We start from the raw sequence: 14239 nt of genomic DNA on the forward strand, positions 1-14239 counted from the left end.
CCTTTAAATTGTGCTTCGTCTGGCCTGAAGTTGACCCGCACACCGTTTAGTTTCTCTCCTCTGGCTTTCATCTCCTCTGGAAGGCTGATCTTACAAGTGCCTGTCTCTCTCATGTTATTTTTTTGCTTGTTTGTTTATTCTTCAATAATATATTATATGATGTTTCACCCAAATGTGATACCCGGTGCACCAGTACTCATGACAATGTCGATAAATGTACAATAAACTGTATATAAAGAAATCACTGGAGTCACTGACTTTTATTTTAAAAAAATGAAGAGAGACAGATATTTGTGCAAAACAGACATGTATTTATTAAAGTGCGGAGAAAAGTCAGGCAATAGGAACTATTGGAGAAGTGGCACGTTAACAGGGTGTGTGTTTCATGGTTGATAAGTTACATTCGTTTGAACTTGAGTACCAGAGGTTCAAAATACAGGGAGGAGGCCGCTGCTTTTCAGCAACACCTGACAGGATCTTCCTCAGAGGAAGTTGTGAGTCACGCACGCCACAGACAGCTCTGAACGCCACCATGAACCAAACCGCAGGCCAGAGAAGCCGTTTCTGCACAACAGCTTCACACCTCGTGTTAGTGCAGAGTTTTATCGTTTTCCAGTTAAAGTATGTGAAAATACAGTTTGACCCAGTTCTTGTATTTTTTTTTTTTCCTGGCCTGGATAACAGACTTATCGGAGCTGCTCTGCAGCAATAACCAGTGTAAACAGCAGCTTCGATGTACTGTTGTGTGCAGCTTTAAGGCACGGTGGAGCAGCTCCTGGAGGAATGATGCCGTGTTTGGAGGATGTTACAGCTGCCTGCCATAAAGTGCCAATGTTCCAGTTAAATAAAAGAAAATCCGCAGCTCCGTTCGCTCAGTTTTACAGGTTTTAAACCGCTTTAACAAATTCTCAAGCCCTGACTCATTTGGTTATGAAAGCTGATGGTCCGCTGCACAGAAGGGGAAACTGGAAATGACACCTTATCTGATAGAAACACACAAATCAAGCGCTCATCGGGCTTACTAAAAAAAGTCCATTTCATGTTTTAGTGATGTGACTGAACAAAGGTGGTCAAAACAGAGCTAACACAGTTCAGCGCTCATGTGAACCACAGACACGAAAATGATCACCCTATCACAAATAAATACAACTAAAAGTCCTTTTAACAAATAATCCTTCAAGCCCTGTTGAAGAGTTGCAGTGAAAAAAACAACAATCAGTCACAAAAAGCTTGTTTCAGAACAGTGAAGGTCATGGATATTGCAGGAGCTCCAGACTAAGCAAGTGACATCGATACTCTGCTGAAAGCTGGGAAGTCTTGTTTCCTTAAAAACAAAAACAGCAAAGAAGGTTCGCTTTCAAAGGAAGGCTTCTGCAGAAAATCTAAAAGAAAACTGTCCTCTTGCTCTGAGAGCCGAAATCTCCTGCAATACTTCTCATTTAGAGGAAATTAAATATCACCGAGCTGAGATAAAACGAAATCTGTCAGAACATTTATCTTGTAATTAACAGTTTCATTTCGGAGAGAGGATTTTAATCACTGCATGACAAGAAACAGGAAGCTGTGGCATTAATCACTTGCCAACTAATGTGCAAAGTGTCAAACGGGCACTTCTGGTAAGATACGGTGAGTTTCAGTCTGCCCACATGAGCAACATGCTAAACCATGGAATTAGTGTTCTGGGATCAGAAACCAAACTATTACAGGCATTAGCATTCATATCAAGGCACTTGAGTCCTGGCGAGGCCGTCAGAGAGTTTTATATGGATGAACAGAATCCACTTGGATGACTCGGTAGATTTCTTCTTCCTTGACTGAATTCATAGGACATATTCACGCCTCTCGCCGCGCTTCGTTCAGCCTGCTGCTAAACCTGCAGAAGCAGCAGCCTGCAGAGGGCGAGCCGCCGTTTGACTAGAAGCTAAACGAAAGAGGAGGAAGCAGCTCAGCAGAGGGAATCTTCTGCTGCGGTGTTTCCACTTCCCGCCCGGTTCGTCCTCTTGCACTCAGTCTAACTCACGCACATGTCCCAGGAAAGCCTGTGTGTGCAAAGCAAGCGCACACACAGGAAGTTGTGCACGTGCATGTGCATGCGCACGTGTGTGGGTCACCCGCTGTGCGTCGCCTCTGTGTTCAGCGAGCAGACGTTTGCGTCTCCGTGGCCGCTCCTCTCACAGAGCGACCACCTCTTCTTCTTCTCCCAGTGGCAGATGGCGTCGGCGTACTCCACGATGGCCTTGTCCATCCAGGAGAGGCGCTGGGGGAGCAGCACCGCGCCCTCGAAGAAGCCCATGTGGCCTCCGTGCTGGGTCAGGGCAAACATCACATTGGGCATCTTTTCTGTAGAGGAAGATCGAGAAAAAAACTCAAGACTGAGGTTTTTGTTGTAAAGAAAATGTTCATATCTGTAATAATTCAGATGTTTGGTTACCTTTAGTGTACTTTCTGCATTTAACACAACCCAGACAAACTCTATTATCAGCTCATAAGTGTGCGACTTGCTCACCTGCCACATTTCATAAAGCTGAGGGAATACTGGAACGATATTATGAATATATATGAGTGCTGATGAGTGATAATTTTCTCCAAATAAACCGTACCATAGAAAGTCAGAACACCGTTGCAGCTGCTGTGGCCGCTCCAACATATTCATGTATGTACTCTGTTAAATATACTCACAAATTCACTTCATTCATTGATTGGTAGTTTGTGTGCAAGTCTGGGAGGTCTTTATATATCCTCTGCACCTGTTGTACACACAAGCTTAATTCTTATTTTCTAATTTTAACTCATCTCGCCCTACTGGGAAGGCTTGACTCACTGTATACAGGAAGCGAGTGTCTTTTTCTGGATGTCTGACCTCCTCATTGCTGATAAACATATATTATACAACATATATACTAATAGTGATATTTTATTTCAATTCAAAATACAGAAGACTTTTTTTTTTTGTAGTTTTTTTGGACAAGCATCTTGCCAAAAACAAAGGTAAATAACTGAACTTGTCTTCTCTGAAAGCGGAGGGATCATTACAAAACAAAAGTCCCTCTGTTTCTGCAGTTTCTCCTTCTGTTACTTTACACCACTAACACTCCGTGTCTGTATCCGCTTCTGCACTTCAGAGTGGTGTTGAATGTTGAATGTGAAATAACTGAAAGGGAAGTGTGCAAAAATGAGGGAAATGCAACGTGATGCGTTCACGTTTCCTTGAAGTGGAGGACAAGTTTAGAATTTCACCTGTCAAGGTCCAAGGTCTCGTTACACACCGTGATTTACACACAGAGGGGCCTCTGAATGTGAACCAGTGAGGCAAGACGAGGCCTCAACACAGAAACACGCACACACACACACACACACACACCTCTCTCTAACTATATATATAAAATCCGGCAGCATGGGCGGATCACATGGCCCTGAAAAATTCAACAAGACCGTCTGGGCTCGAGCACATCGCTGTGACAAGACTTTATCAACACTTAAGACTGTCTCCAGCGTCCAGCGGCAGGCTGTCTGCTCACGCCACATTTGTTGCGAGTTAACCGGAGCCGCTGCTGCGGCACACAGACGCTCAGCCTGCGCGGCATATAAGGCGTTATTTTCCGTCAAGGAATGCAGAAACTCGTAACTCCGCGTGATCGGCTCAGAAATGTGAACCGACTCACGGCAGCAGCAAACAACAGCCTCCTTCCTGCTAAACTACCGCCAATACTTTAAGCTGATGACTGAATTTTTTTGGGCGGAAACAACATACCTGTGAGGGAGCGGGGGACAGCCAGCAGCGACGGGTGAACCAGCGGGTCGTCTAAGGAATTCACCAGGAGTAAGGGCACGGTGATCTGCACACAAGAGGGAGGGTCAGCTCACTTTTCAACGGCTTTAGAAGAACACAGCTTGAAGGAGCAAAAGCAGTGGAAGCATCGGGGAGGTGGGACAAGGTCGTTTTTGACACTGACGTCAGGCCATGGTGTTTTTCCCCAATTAAATCTTTATGAGAAAACTCATTTTCCATATATAAACTTATGAAGTGGCACACTGTTGATGCTGCTGTCTGGTTCTTCAAAGATCTATTAATCTATCTTCACAGATCTATTAATAAATAGCACTTTAAACAATCCCATTTAAAACTGTTTTCTGTGTATTTTAATTAAAAAAAAATGAGCCACATGCCATAATAATAGCATATTCTATTGAAGTATTGTTGCTCAAAGCAACAATACTGAAGATGGTACAGACAGTAGAGGCTAGTGGTGCAGTGTTCACTCACTTTGTGGATGTAGTGCACACAGCTCTCCTTCTCATAGTACTCGTTCAGCGAGCTGTAGCCGTGGAATTTTCTGCAGAAACAACAGTGAGATAACATCGGTGAGGCAGATAAGAGCTGCAGAGAGAGAGAGAGAGAGAAAGAGAGAGAGAGAGAGAGAGAGAGAGTGGCCCAATGCAGAATGACTCGGGTTTAAAAAAATAATAATCTCCAATGTGTCACCTCATGATGCTGTCGTCAATCTGCATCAGAGACGTCGCTGCAGACACTCGACTCAGGTCTGCGTCGGCGATGCTGCTGGAGTTTAGGCTCAGCAGACTGTCCCTGTGGAGCGACACCACGTTTAGACTAATCCAGTGACAAACAGCCAAAACAAGTCCGTTCAACCTAAAAGTAAGCTGGGCTTATTGCTTTCTGAGCTAAAGATTAGAACAAAACTATTTCTATTTTATGAAACAAACTGACATAACTGTTAATCTGTACTTGAAAATGTTGTGTTTCTCCACCTGTGCGGCAGGATGAGCTTCTTCATGCTGTTCGCCAAAACAAAGTTGTAGAGCCGGCGGCACTGGTCCCACTGAAAGAATGTCTCCTGAGCTCTGAGCACACAACAGCACATAAATACAGGTGTGAAATAAGAGCTAGAACAGACCACCGGCAACATTATGAATCTGAAGAATTTGCCCCTGTTCAAATCTCAGTGCTGTTTGTTTTGTCCACTGACCTGAGGGCGCTGTAGCCCTGGCAGACGCTGACGCCGCACAGCACTCGCTCCTGGTTCGACCGGTTCTCCCCCAGATACTTGCAGACAATGTTCCCTCCCAGGCTGAAGCCAACCACCACGAGCAGCGTCTGGGGGAAGGCTCGCCTGATGTAGCCCACCATGGCCGCAAACTCCCACGTACAGCCTGGTTACGAGAGAGAAGCCTTTACAAACGACGCATTCAGGTTCTTTCAGTCGACATGGTGCCCTTTATTCAAAGGTGAATCCCTCTTCTTTAAGTATTTACTATGAAATCCATTAGTTTAATTTAGGTATGAATGCTTCTTCTCTTAAAATGTTCAAATGATGATAGCGTATGAAGATGTATGGTTTTCCTCTCTAATTCTTTCACGCTCAGGTTTTTATGCTTTTATTAGTGTTTAATTGTCATTTTTAGAATTATTGACCTTAAATCTTAGATCTTTTAAAACCATTCTGGCTAAACGAGGGATAAAATGATCAATATTCTTCATAAAGTCGAGTTGAAAATACCTGAATTATTTATAGATTTGATCCGCAAAGTCTTTAAACTTCACAGGCTATCAGTAATCTTACTCTCTTGATTGTTGCTCAGTGTATTCACACTAAAAATAGACGCGTCAGGGTGCTGCTGTGGTTTTACCGCAGGTGAACATGCGAGGCGAGGTGAGCTCCATGTTGGGCAGGGCTCCCAGGTGGTTGAGGACGGCGCAGCGGTAGCCCTGCTGCTGGGAGTAATCCACAAAGGTCCGAATGTAGTTTTTCTCGCTATGGTTACCAATCCCAGGGCAGATTACCATGGTGATGTCATCTGACACACACACACGCACACACACGGAGCAGAGAGAATGTGCACAAACATGTAGAGAGGAGTCATGAGTGGGTGTGAAAGCGGATGTCATGTGTGCTGATTTAATTGGCAGCGGAGGAGCAGGGTGTCGTTCCTCCGGGGAGTTCATTAGAGTTCATGCTGCTCCTGCATAATGCAGGACGGGCTGCTTGTTACTGGAGGCCGATGTGTCCGTGATCCAAACAGGAGCACAGGGATGTGGAAACAAAAAAACACGTCCACCAAACTGTTTTCTGTTAAGTCGGTGTTCAAACAAACTTTTCAGACAGAGCAGCATTTTCCTCTCACCTCCTGTGCTGTGGTCTCCGAGGGCTTCAAAGAGGTCGAAGGTCGCTGTAGCCCCATCCTGCAGCATCGGGAGGAACTTGCGAACCCCGTGCGGCGTGGGCGTGTTGACACGACCCATCTTGCCGTAGAGAGCCGTCTGGAGGTGACCGCTCTTCCCCCAGAGCAAGGGAGGAATGTATCTGAGGAAGAGCACAAGACTCGCATTGTTTAACTTCACCCTGAAGACGAGTCAACAGCCTGCAGACGGACCGCTTCAAGCACAACATGAACACTTAACTGACAAGCAAAACCGGCTGACATTTTCATACCTCCAAGCTACTTAACTCCAGAGTGACTTCACAGACGGCTGTCGGTGGAGACGTGACGGGAAGAGGCTGATCTCACGCCAAGAATATCTGGCCTTTGTTTTCATTCATCAGCAGAAAGGTGTAACCCGACATAAGTCTCACTCATTATTCATAACAAGGAAGAGCAGGTCGTTCACTGGCTCAGATGGCACACTCGAACTACTTGGACTTCTTTTTTTTTTTTTTTTTAATCCTACTCCAACACACCGCAGAGCAGCTATTTAAACCGCCTTCAGACAAACCCGCAGTGTCAACAGACAGAGGGAAATAAGTACACACCTGAGGTTGTGACTAAGCATTCAGGGTGTAGTTGCGGTGTTAATCCTGTACTGTACGCCTGAAGGCTTGAATCTATAGCCGCTCTGTACTGGGTCACAATAATTTAACCACTAGATAAAAATACCTTCTCTCCAAAGACCTGCAGCTACATTTAAATCAAAGTAATCAACATTCAGCTTCATGAGGACAGGAGGAGTACTTCTCAGCACGCTGTATCGGCCATTTTTTTCTACAAGTGAATCACATTGATCAAAATGAGCAGAAAAGTTAATTTTGCTCATAAAGCTATTTCATAGATTTTGAAAACATTTATTCTGGTGCTCTTTCAGCTCGTTCCACGTCCAAGGAGCACAGTGACGACACTAGTTTGGTATTTTGCTACTGACTGTATGGTTATTGCACAGTGGTGTAGTGGTCAGCCACGCTGCATTAATATCCCTGCTTCAAAGGGTTTAGGGGCATTTTGTGTCTGGAATTTCTCTGACAAACTCAGATTTTCTCCCAAAAGACAAGGACAGTGGGAGGTTGTGTCTGAGGCCAGTTCTTCTTTGGTTCACGGGCCGCCGTGGTCCTGAGCATCTTCCCTCTTCTCGCCATGACCCCTGCCTCTGTCACATCAACAAGTCCCCCTTCACTGCAGCCATGAACCTTCTCTGAGGTTTTCTTCTCCCTGAATCGCAGCTCCATCTCAAACATCATACGTCCAGTAGATCCTGACCCTTGCTTTCACTCAATATCAGCCTGAGGATCCAGACCTCGTACAATACAAGATCGATGGATGTTTGTTAGGTTGTCCCTGACTTTTTTCCACACCTTTAAACACTACTTTTACACCATATAATCTGACACCTTCTGCAGATCTCAGGTAAATCATCTGCTCAATGATAAGTCCAAACTCAATAGATCACTGAACCCTTTCATTTCTGAAAAGATAATATCAAAGGTTCTCACTCTTTGGTCAGCATGGGGCAGGACTTCAGTAGGTATCGGCTGAGCAGCGTGTCCTGGTAGACGATCTCTGGCGGTGCAGTGGGACTCATCAGGTTCAGACAGCGGACGAGGATGTAGAGGACCGTCGCCACGGCTGCCAGCTTCACACCGTCAAACACGGCCGGCAGCTCCTGACTGAAGGTGTGCAGGTCTCCGTCCTCCAGGATGGTCATTGTTGAGGTGTGGGCAGACCTGCTGCATGTGGAAAATAATGTCATGAGCAACCTCAACATATGTTTGACCCGTCATGTCTTTTAAGATTCTAAAGAATAATAATCAATCAATCAGAATGAAACAATAACGGATGTTTGAGCCAGACATCCATTTTTAACACCGTCATTGTGGTACATGATGGATAAGTCAACAGCTCATTACAGAGCAAACACAGAGAGAGAGAGAGAGAGAGAGAGAGAGAGAGAGAGAGAGAGAGAGAGAGAGAGAGAGAGAGAGAGAGAGAGAGAGAGAGAGAGAGAGACAGTCACACACATACAAACTCACTCCTAGTGGCAGTCTGAAGTCACCAATTAATCTCAAATGCATGTTTTCCAACTGAAAAAGCATTTCAGATTAAGAGAGGCGAACATGCAGCCTCTGTACCGACAGGCCTCTTAACCCAGACTCGTCTGGGACTGGGGATATTCCTCCTGTGAGGTAAGAGCAATAACCATAACAGCGCCGTGTGACCTGTCCGTACAAGATGCCAGCATTAAACTATACTGCGTCTATAAGTCATAAAAAAAATGAATGATTCAGGTACACGATTCACCTTTGTAATGAAAAGCCCTCAACAAATGTTTACTCCACTCATGACTAAGGACTGTGTGAATGGTGACGAATGTTCCAGTAGCATTCCTGTTTTATTAGATCACCACAGTGCCAGCACACTTATGATCCCTGTGTCCAGAAAGACAGTTCATCAAGAATACCCTCTCCTGACTTTGGATAATAAACCGGTGACAGTGTTTTTCTTTCACTCTCTGCTGTCTAACATTGAGAGAAATACAGAGATTTCAGAGCATCTTGGCCTTCTTGACTCTACTACAGTAGTGATCCCACTGTCATAGTGGAGTCAAAAAGTTGCTTCAATTTGTATGTTTTCAAAATACAAAAGTTAAAGCAACTTTTTGACTCCACTACGACGGTGATCAGAGATAGAAAACACAAGTTAAGGCACGTTTTTCACTCCACAATGAAAGTGATCACAACTGGAAAACACGAGTTAAAGCAACTTTTTCACTTCACATTCTGACAGTGATCAGACATGGAAAACACAAGTTAAAGTAACTTTTCACTTCTGGAGCGCCCCAGGATAAACAAAAACTGCTACACTTACAGAAAAGTAATTGTCATTATATCTTTTACATTTATTTGGAGTGACTAAACCTAAAACAGGACAAAACACACACACACACACACACACACCCAGCTCCGCTCCAGTTTCAAGTCGCTTTAAGTGACAGTTTCTTTCTGTTTTTTGCTCAGTTAGTCGCTCAGGTAAAACTGTTTCTGGAGAAGGCTCAGGTGAAAACATCAACAGAAAACTGCGCGAACTTTACAAGAAGTGTATCCGTTAGTGAGAAAGCGCAGTGTTACCGCAGCGTTCCTTGGCCTCGGTCCGGGTTCTGGTCGGATCCACCCGGAGCTCAGACTGTTTACAGCCGCGACGCTCACTGACCAGCCTCGAGCTCACGGTGCGTTCAAGGACTCTCAAAAAGCTCCGGTGTTTGGAAAACGCACCACAGTTCAAAGGTTAGAAGAATTATTTATTTATCCCAAGAAGTTTTTATTTTACTTTGCAATAAAATAGGAATTGTCACAACTTCAGAATATCTCCAGAAATAGTTTATGATGGAGACTAGTTGTGATCTGTCTTGACCGCAAGGCTGAAGTTCGGATGGTCCTGAAGGCACCACCACAAACCGCGCTGTGGCTCTCTTCCTCTTCTGTCTTGTAATTTACTGTAACAAGCCGACACGGTGTCATTGGTCGGTGCTGCGTCCGTTTACCGGACATCACGGACGTCACAGCCATCAGGAAGACTCCCGTTAGGTGTCAACGCCCGATTCATCACAGCTGCTTCAACTCCCATAAGTTATTAATCTTACAAGTTCAATAAACTGTTAATTTCTATTTTCATCAAAACTACGCGATATTATTTTTAAGGAAGATTTCAGAGTTGTCGCTTCATCTTAATGTGACTGTCATGACTATACTTAAAGACTGAATGTAGAGCCAAATAAAACAAATAATTTTGTGTCACTTATGTTTGATTTTCTTTGAAGTATGACATGTTACAAACAGCTGAGGTTGTCTTTGTAATAATGCAACGCCTCAAGTTTAGGTCCTAAACCCAGTCAGACATTTGCATTGACGATTTAAACCACTAGAGGGCGCCATCCACTAGTGCATTGTGTCAAACACACTTCAGTTCAGATGCGTATGGTCCAGGTCGGTTTCCCATGGATTTAGTAAATTCTAAAAATGTTATCATGTAGTGCAGATATTTTCATAATCTATCTCAGAAAACTTGAGAATTGCTTTTCAAAAAAACAACAATGAGCAATCCTTTCAGTTTCAGTGTTTTATGTCCTGGCAGATTTGGGAAAAAAAATGTCGTGCTTCTCAAGAGCACATGGTTTCTGCAGCTTTCAGTGTGCCCTTTTTTTTCTTTTTAGCATTGGCATGGATTTAACTGAATCTCTCAATAATTGCTAGGCCATTACATTGGGGCCGTGCATCTTCACTGGTCTCATGATGAAGATTCCCATTATCTCATTAATGATTCAATTGGATTCGATTCCTCGATGCATCACCACGCCGTGTATTACATCCCCATTTTTCCTCATTACTGAACATCTCTACTGTTTCCAAGCAGTCAGATAAATATGAAGTCTTTATTCAAACTCTTAATTTAGAAAATGACACTCAAGACAAGTGTATTTATACCAATAAAAACATTAAAATGGAATAAATGCAGTGAAGCATATTTAAAAAGAACTGCCAAAAATCAAGAAACAGCATTACTGTGTTATAACTGAACTGTTGCTGCATCGACACAGAATCCACGTCTCTACATCACACGGATGGAGTAGGACCCTCTGGAGAGCCACCTTTTGGCCCATGTGCCCAATGTCTGACATCCTTGCATGAATGGGATATGCTGTATAATGACTGGATTTATCAAACAAAATGTTTCACTCTTGTGGTCAGTCTCCCTGTACTCCTGTGCTATGCGGGATGTTTGTATATCTTAATGTAAGTCAGAGTATGATAGTGTTTTGGGGTTTAGTGTACTCCTTATTCATCAGTTAAAGAAGTCTGTACTTATTTTTTGATCACACTGTGTCCAGATGCTCTCAGTCAGAGATTTTGTTGCCTACTTTTTGAAAGTTAAATCAATCATAACATCCCTTGAAGTATAAAGTAGGAATAGGCAACAGACGCACGCTTTTAGACATTTTTCCAGTTCAATGAGACTTTGTGCCCCCACCAACTCCTCCACCTCTCTACCCACAGACACACACACACACACACACACACACACACACACACACACACACACACACACACACACACACACACACACACACTCTTGTATTTCTATCCTTGTGGGGACCGTCCATTGACTCCCATTCATGTCTAGCCCCTAACCCTGACCCTTACCCTAACCCTAACCCACACCACAACAAAGCCTAACCCTAAAGAAATGTTTTTGCACTTTTACTTTTTTCAGTAACAACAACATGGTCAAGAAAACACTGTTTCTCCTACTTAGGACCGGAAAAAGGTCCCCACAAGGCACGTCGTTCCACGTTTTGCTATCCTTGTGGGGACATTTGGCCCCGACAAGAATAGAAATACAAGAACACACACACACAGACACACACACACACACACACACACACACACACACACACACACACACACACACACACACACACACACACACACACACACACACACACACACATCTACTAATTCCTTTACAATTTCATATTTATTTGTATCCTCAGATATTCAAGACCTTTGTCACATGAAATGTATTGGCTGTGTAAAATATTCATAAAACAGCAATCTGACAAATGAAAGGTCCATGCAACAGTCTTGTACAGTCTGAATTAATTTCATTGTTATTTTTGGCATCAAATCCGATCGGTAATTATTGGTTTACATGCAGTGTATGTTTTATTCAGCTCCACAGGGATCCCAATTAGCACAGCATCAGTATGACACTGTGAGCAGAACAGCTGTGTGAGGCTTCAGCTGAGCAGTCTGTACTCTCACCCTAATCATTTTCACTGCTTCATCTGCCTGCTATTTCTTAGTACGGAGGACGGGCCATTCTAAATAAAAAAGAAGAAAAGAAAAAACATCAACAACTGAGTTCTGGCTTCTGATTTCTTTAAAGGTGTCTTGTTTCAGGTGTCTTGGATGATGGGAGAGGGGTGAATATCACACAAGTTGCGCTGGAGAAAATATATTTTTTTTTCTCTTTAAAGTAAAATTTCTCAGAGAGAACTCAGTTTTTTAAAATCGTTGTAATGAGTATGTCTTGGTTGTTTTACTTTACTGTGACTCCAATGCTCTTCTCATTATGATCAAACCTCTTGCAGCTTTGTGCTCGGAAAATCAGCTGCATGACCTGACCAATCTGTACTCTCTACCTTAATTTTTTTTTACCTCTTTATCTGCTATGCTATTTCGAAGCACAAACAACGATAAAGGCCTTTCCAAATAAGACTGAGTCCTCACTTTTGTCTCAAAAATTTGACTTCAAACTAAGAATTCTGTTTTTTGTTTTTTGTTTTTTTTTTACTCAAAATTTGAATTCTGGGAAGTTTTTTTCTTTTGTTTCCCTTTTTGTCTACAGTAGTCCCAATTGTCTTTCGCAGGTATTAAAACCAAAACTTCTTTTTAAATGGAACACAGAAGTGAAACAGGGCCGGGTCGGTTTTGCTTTGGGAGACAGAAGTGAAACCTCACTGTTATAACAATTATACATGTACAGATCCCATGTGCCACATGTTCAGTTTACAGGATTACAGTGATTCCATTGAGGATTACAATCAAACAGGCTTATGCCTCATTGAAGTCTTATTTAACCATCATCTTGTAATAATTAACCTCATCCTATGGCTCGGGTTTTGTGAAGGCTGGTCATGAGAAGAAGTCAAATCATCTTCTGCGTCACCTACCGTCCATCACACTAAGGAGCAGTAATGAAGGAGGCGGTCGGCGCTGCTTCACGGTGTTCTCCATTCAGCTTTGATGTCATGTGAAAATATCATCTTGGGAAACCTTTTTTTTTCAGGCACAGTGCTGCAGGTTTCACACGGCACCATATCAAGTCGGATTGGTCACTGTGATTAGTTAAGATCAACATGAAAAGAGAAGACGACATCCTGTGGGAGAGTGAGATAAAAATGGACCGTACAACAGCATTTCGGCTCTCCTTGTGTCAATAGCCATGTGTGAGATTAAGCTGCATTTTGATCACTTAGGCTTGTTACTAGGCTACAGAAGGGTTAGTTTCACCCTCCCAATCAATGTGTGTCGAGTTTATGTGTGAATATTCTTGCAGCTACAGAGAAATACATTCAGAACAACAATACTTTCAAGACCATTAAAGGAATTGTGTCTTATGAGGATGACGGTCATGTAACTGTGGTTATATTTAGTCTGTGTTTCTGCCACAAATGTAGAGCAGGATGAAAAAGATACAGCTGAATGAAGTTTATCTCTGCAAGGCTTGTGAAGTGAAGGATTGAGACAGAAAGGGTTTGACAGTGCTGGACATTGTTTTCAGACTCACACCCATTAAAACAGTTCTTCGCCTTACACCCACTCCCTCTGGAGGCACAAAAAATCAACTCTGACCCACTGCTTGATCTCAGTTCAAGCAACACCCACACAAAAATCTCGTCTCTTGGTACAATGAAACGTTCCCCCTAATTTGCATTTCAGAGAAGGATTTAATGTGAAACGTACAAAAAACTTTAGAAGAACAAACCATCAATTTATAGCATTTGATCAATAAATGTCAGGACAGACTGAAGCTACACTGAAGACGACAAGCTTTTTTAATTAAACTAGGCCAAATAAAGTAAATGCAATGTAAATGAGCTGAAACTCTTGTCTGGTGACAACAGCAGGTAACGTATGGGGCTGTCCTTAAGGTGTCCAACATCCTTCCCAATCACTCCGAACTCTTCCAGTTCAGGACAGCTGAGAGCTGAAAAACAATCCCAGTTCAGTGTGAACAGGTCGCCAGACCATCACAAGGTAAACAGACTGAGAGACAACCAGACACTCTCACATTCACAAAGAGAACATGATCAATTAGCTGAATTAGTCTAAGATGCCTGTTTTTGGACAAGATCAGGAAAGTGGAGTAATCTTAGAATACCCATGAATAATGCATAGGTCAAACGGTAAAAATGTCTATTTTCACTTCTTCCTCTGTTAGGATTAGGTTTACGGTT

At 43.1% G+C, this 14239-nt stretch overlaps 1 protein-coding gene across 2 annotated transcripts; it reads right to left on the bottom strand.

The window, feature by feature from the left end:
• Positions 1 to 1477: 1477 nt before the first annotated feature.
• Positions 1478 to 9655, bottom strand: abhd2b (abhydrolase domain containing 2, acylglycerol lipase b). 2 transcript variants are annotated; one of them, XM_030097079.1, is made up of 10 exons: positions 9351 to 9655; positions 7719 to 7949; positions 6142 to 6320; positions 5647 to 5814; positions 4986 to 5169; positions 4768 to 4860; positions 4484 to 4585; positions 4265 to 4334; positions 3752 to 3836; positions 1478 to 2340 (listed from the first exon to the last, which is right to left on the bottom strand). In XM_030097079.1, exons 2-10 carry the CDS (start codon positions 7928 to 7930, stop codon positions 2108 to 2110), a joined length of 1326 nt encoding a protein of 441 aa, XP_029952939.1. In that variant the 5' UTR covers positions 7931 to 7949; positions 9351 to 9655; the 3' UTR covers positions 1478 to 2107. The 2 variants fall into 2 exon arrangements, with proteins under 2 accessions (XP_029952939.1, XP_029952938.1); XM_030097078.1 differs by having other exon boundaries at positions 7719 to 7952; positions 9351 to 9653.
• Positions 9656 to 14239: the final 4584 nt, after the last annotated feature.

This window comes from Salarias fasciatus, chromosome 7 (assembly GCF_902148845.1).
Source record: "Salarias fasciatus chromosome 7, fSalaFa1.1, whole genome shotgun sequence".
Classification (NCBI taxonomy): domain Eukaryota; kingdom Metazoa; phylum Chordata; class Actinopteri; order Blenniiformes; family Blenniidae; genus Salarias; species Salarias fasciatus.